This window comes from Nuphar pumila, chromosome 3, assembly GCF_984573655.1.
Source record: "Nuphar pumila chromosome 3, dmNupPumi1.hap1.1, whole genome shotgun sequence".
NCBI classification, from domain to species: Eukaryota; Viridiplantae; Streptophyta; class Magnoliopsida; order Nymphaeales; family Nymphaeaceae; genus Nuphar; species Nuphar pumila.
This window is the reverse complement of record NC_143251.1, coordinates 136445194-136450996: the sequence shown is the minus strand read 5'-3', so window position 1 is coordinate 136450996 and position 5803 is coordinate 136445194. Positions and strand designations below refer to the sequence as shown.

At 37.3% G+C, this 5803-nt stretch overlaps 1 protein-coding gene across 1 annotated transcript; it reads right to left on the bottom strand.

The window, feature by feature from the left end:
* Positions 1–892: 892 nt before the first annotated feature.
* LOC149843985 (uncharacterized) lies at positions 893–5368 on the bottom strand. Its single transcript, XM_090000213.1, has 9 exons — positions 5083–5368; positions 4776–4932; positions 4197–4283; positions 3580–3707; positions 2076–2172; positions 1907–1984; positions 1603–1828; positions 1264–1487; positions 893–1163 (listed from the first exon to the last, which is right to left on the bottom strand). The coding sequence occupies exons 1-9, from the start codon at positions 5238–5240 to the stop codon at positions 1140–1142; spliced, it is 1179 nt and encodes a 392-aa protein (XP_089856339.1). The 5' UTR covers positions 5241–5368; the 3' UTR covers positions 893–1139.
* Between the last annotated feature and the right edge of the window lie 435 nt (positions 5369–5803).

Sequence of the window (5803 nt, the reverse complement as noted above, 5' to 3'; positions counted from 1 at the left end):
TAATGTGTGAACAGTAATTTTCATGATTTTTTTGTTTTAAATATAAAACTAAAATATAAAGAGGAGGATTTTGCTAAAAAGGGGCAATATAAATTTTTAATAAAAAATTCAAAACTTGAGGCCCCCTGGATCTGCCCTTAACTGTACGGATGTGATCTACATGTTTGGTTTTTATAAGAACTTGTTCTTGAATCATCCGATTTTAATGCATAAACGAGATTTTTTAAGGCTTCAAAATCAATTGCTCATAATCTTCATAAATATTCAAGCATTCAAAAATCACATTTTATAAAAAATACATGATCCAATGGTTGATTCCTAACAAATTCATCCTGCCCAGCACATCCACATGGTTGGATTTGCAAAAAAAGTGTTGAAAATGCCCATATTTCTAGTTCTCGTATTCTAATTCTCATATTCTCTCTCTCTCTCTCTCTCTCTCTCTCTCTCTCTCTCTCTCTCTCTATATATATATATATATATATATATATATATATATATATATATATTCTACCTTTGTGGGTTTCAACTTCTTAATTGAAACTCAGGAGAAAGTTGTTTTGACTCACTGTCGACATGGATGTATTCTGCATGGCCAGAATAGTAAGAATGGACTCTTGGATCATATTTTTTCAATGCAAAAATGCTACTTTTTTGGGGGCAAAAATTTAATACATTATAGGCCATTGATTTGTCAACCCCCCATGAAATCCGACATGCACATTGGAAATACATGATTTGGAAAAAATAAAATAAATAAAAATATATAGATTTGATTAAGGGATGTTTGGAGCATACACGCACGCGCACACACACACACACACACACACACGTATAAGCATTCTAGTAGCTTTCTCTAAAAGCAAAGCAATTGAAACAGGGCGACGAAGAATTGGGAAAACTACTCGCAATAAAATTACATTAGATACATGCATTATCTCGAGCTGATTCAGACAAGCAGATTTAAATACATTTACATGAAAACTGATTGGCTTTCCTGATCGTGGTATAGAACGGATGAGCTGCAGTGGATCATCAATTTTGTTGATTAGCCTGTGATACCTTGCATGAACATTGTACAAGGACATGAGGCAATAGTTCCTGCGGTTTAGGCTTCAGAAGGACACTGACTAACCATGTCATCTTTGTTCAAGAACAACATGCTGCAGTTCAGAAAAATATAGTTCCCATTTATCAAATTTGTAAAATGCCCGTGCTTCAGTAAATTAACCATATTTCTATATTTATATAAAAAGTTCATACCTTTATCTGGGTCCTGTTGTAGGTATAGGTAACATGCACAAGTCCATCACTGCTCTGTATAACAGCTGGATAAGAAAATTCCATTGTTAAGTTCTCCTCCAATGTCAAAACATCAACCCAGGAATCCCCATCATCTTTTGAGAGTGCCACTTTGAGTACACCCCTAGAAATTGTGTTATAAACGAGCAAAACATGTCCGTCTTCCAGCTTAACTCCATCAATGCCTGATTAACATGCCTTTGTTGGTTAATTCATAACAGTGATTCGCATTTGCATCACATATATACCTACAAGAATGCATAAGGAGAACATTTTGATTGTGTTATATGCATCACTTACCCGAGTTTGGATTGGCAAGCTCAGTAGGTCTTGCATAAGTCCAGGTAACACCCCCATCATGGGAGTCGGAAATGCAAACTCTTCCTATTGATTCAAACGACCTCAATAAGACACGGATTGTTCCATTTGCAGTACGAAATGGAACAGGTTGTATCACACTTAATGGTTCATCCTTGATATATATTGGGCCATACTTTCTCCATAAATGTCCGTTATCTGCCATGACCTGCAGAAATACTGACAGACTACATAAAAGAGACCTTTTATTTTCTAGTACGCAAGAAAATAATCAGCTCAAATTTACCTCAACCCATGCACCCCAAGAATTCCAACTTTCAACAGATGATCCACAAAGTAAATAACCATTCTCCAACAAGATTGGCTGGAAGCAGTGGATTTATCAGCAATTATTCCTAAATAATGAGTATAATAAATGTTTTATCTGTTTTTGCCAGACAGGGGAATGTTGTAACCTTATTCTTGATTGGTCCCAGAATACCCGGTGGAAGCTGTTCTCTGTCTGTCCAGGTGCGGCCACTGTCAAATGACCGCTTCATGAAGCCGCTCCACCTGAAAATCATTTCACTCTAGGTGAGTATGATCCTCAAATATAAATGGATAACTATACAATGCTTTTGCTGGTTAAATTTTTTTAAGAAAATTAGTTTATTCTTTCAAAAGTTTGTCTTTAATCACTGGACTATGATGCAGCTGATATCTAATTTCAGGAATTAAGGTTTTGGAGCTTTGATATTGTTCTAAAACCACTAATGGAAGGACATAGCATCAGGTAGTCTGAAGTCTGAACTAGCATAACAAATATAGTTGGTCAGAAAGTTTAAAATGAAGAACAAAATTCAGGATTTAATTCTGCTAATGCTTCTGTTCTCAAACTGGCTAAACCTTGCAACCACAAATTCTTTAACCAATGCACTCAAAATCATCATCCTGCTGAGGAGTCCGACTGACACAATGTCTTTAGGATGTGCATATTTTCAATACAGAGAAAGTTTTAATACGATATACAAGGACACATGGAATGAAAGGATTTAATAACACAAAGGAAGAGGAAATGTATGAAATTCAAAGGGATGAAGTATTTATTCACCTGAAGACATAACATCACACTTTTAGATACTGAGCATTTAACATATTTGAGGCATTTTTTTGTTGCTCTCATAAAATCAATTTTGTTAGATGTGGATATCTGCTTTCAGTCCAGGTCCAACAGATCCAAGCCCAGCAAGTTTAGGGAATTTGAAACATATAAATACTGTAAGAGAAGTTGGATTTAGGGTTCCATAGGGCTAGTTTGCTGATGTTAAAAGTACTAGGGAAAAACGAACAGAAGCAGATATTGCGCCTGAGCAAGAGAACAAAGACAGCATGCTTGACGTCAGGAGGTTTCGTCTGAAAATGCTTCACCTCTTAATCTATGCATTTGCATGTTTAATTCAATTGTATGTAGAGAAGTGAATAAGGCATCAATTAAAGGGCTTCAACCACCAAGGGAGGTGGGGATGACGATGGTGTAAGGGAAGAAAGAGCAGTGGCATCCACAAGGCAACTTTCAAACTCATGGCACAAAGTCAAGTTAGCCTCATCTTACAAGTGAGCTATAAGTTGATACAGAAACTGAAAGGGTGATTTAAAATAAGCTTTATACAAGTGAGGAAAAGGAACACCTATTTTTCAGGGTGACAAACAGTGGAATCATATTATGAATCCATTAGCCTTGTTCACGGAGAGCTAAATGGGAATCCAGAGACCACAATAGCATCCACCAAGAAAAGGTGAGCATGAATTAGAAGAAATGAACAGATCAAACCACCAATGATGGCAGGAAATGAAAAAATGAGAATCATTACGAATTTAGTAATTGGAGAAAACACCAGAGATGTTTCTAACCAGAAACCAGAACAACTCTCGCCTTTGTAGCAATGCACAAACATTAAATAGATGATGTGAGCATCTTACTTTTGAACATCCTGACCAATCTTATAGAACAGAAGCACCTCATCAGAAGGCAGCCTGAAAAGAACTGGATTCCACATTGGAACATCTGGTTGTTCATCCACTGCTTCGGGGAAACTCCAATGTCCATCCTGAAAATGGAGTTTGAGTTAATTTCAAGTATAAAAACCACCCAAGAAGAATTTTTATGTATATAAATCAATAAGCAAATGAAGTTGTTAGAACATCTAAGAAACTTATCATGTACACAAGAAACTCTCCACATAAACAATTTGGTAAATATAGTGCAAAGAGAAGGCATCTTTAGTTTCAATTATCAAAGGAAACCTCTGATCCCTAGAGAGATAATGCATAAGTAAGCAGATGTAGCAATATCCAACACGCGGACAGTGGAACAACATAGCAGTAGAAGGTGTTGGACAACAGGCAACAATGTTTTGAGATATTGAACAGGTCCAATTGATAAATAGTAAGAAAGGCACTACTTCATCTTGCATAAACCATTTATCATCAAACCCCTTTGGTCATATCCATACAGCAGCAGCAATACCATATTCCACAACTCATGGTCGTTAGCAAAGAGTGCAACACACAAAACCATCATAAATAACAAGGCTCACCATATATCGCTGCAACCATATCTTCACGTCAGGCGTACCCTCTGCAGTACCTCCAAAATACGCGACCAGAAAATGATTCCTCCCAACCTACCCAATTTACCACAAGACCCATCAGCAAAAATGCAAACTTCCTGCTTCAGAAAAATAACAGAAACCAAAAAAAAATCCTAAAAATAATCGCTTCCCAGCTTGAATAGCGTCATTTTCTACAAAGAGAAAACCCCATAAAATTCGTTGCCCATAAACCCCAAAAGTCCAAAACAAGGAAAAAGAAGACTTACAATAATCATCCAGAAAATGGTTCTTCCCACACACAAGATTTTAAAACAAAAAAGAAATTCATTGAAAAAAAAACTCATAGTAGAGAAAATACCACTCTAGATTTGAGAGATAGCGCAAAGTGATATGAAGGATTCTAAGGTGACCAAAGCTGCAGCTCTAAACAAGCAGGAACAAAGAACAATACTAAGGCCGAATCCACCTAGTTGGATAAGGCTTGATGGTGATGATGAGAAAGCTTAAAACCAAACTATAAAAAAGGAGAAAAGAAAGAAGAGAAATGTAAGGACAGAGTCCCACCTCGACAATGGTAGAAGCGTGGCAGCTGTTGAAGGGAGCCTTATTGGCCGAGAACATGAACTCCTCCTTCAGAATCCTCCATCTCCCCACACTAATCTTTCCCATCCTCGGCCCGGGCCTCAGAAACAAGCTGCTCCTCAGACGACGCTGCTCTTCTCTACATAACCACCAACAAAAAAGCACCTCAAATACTTCAGAATTTCCATCCAAACCTAAAAAAATCACTCGGAAAGAAAAATAACCAAGAAAGAAAACGACAAAAGCCATGGATTTTTAGACTCTATTGAAGAGAACAGATCGATGGTACCTCACGGAATTGATGGTGGAGGATTGCTTGGCAGAGGCGAACATCGAGCCTCGAACGAACTTGAGATGGGTGAGCTTCTGAAGGTCGAGAAGAGGAGCGAGGACGATGAGAGCGAGAAATGGGAGAGTCAAGAGGAGCTTGCAGAAGGGAAAAGCCATCGAAGAGACTACTGATTAAGCTCGTAGACTCACATCGACGGCGTTGAGTCTTCTCAGATTCCGGCAAATAGATGGGAAGAGTAATCGAGAGAGAGAGAGAGAGAGAGAGATTGCGTGCGGCAGATTCCGGAGTGCGCCATTTTCTTTTTTAATTTTAATTAGTGAAGTTTTCAAATGGGATCTCACTTTCAGAAGAAATACTAAATTCTTGCACAAAAATTTTCAAAAATCTCAGAAAAGATAACCACATTTCATTTAAACTGTACAAAGCTGATCTATTGTTCTATTCACTCGACCCAGGTTAACCTTCATTTAAAAGTGATGAAAAGACCAAAAATCACCTGTAAATATTGGTTACTAATGAAGGTATGGAACTAATGAGCTAGAAATCATAGTTGCAAGCTTTTATGGACACAATCTAATCACACATATGTGTTCAGCATGGTTTGTTTACTAAAGACCAAGCCTTGGATTGTGCTTTTCTATGTAAAATTGTGATTTTTTGAGTTATGAAATTTTTACACATTGTAGGCCATTGATTTTTGAACCTCTTTAAAAACCTA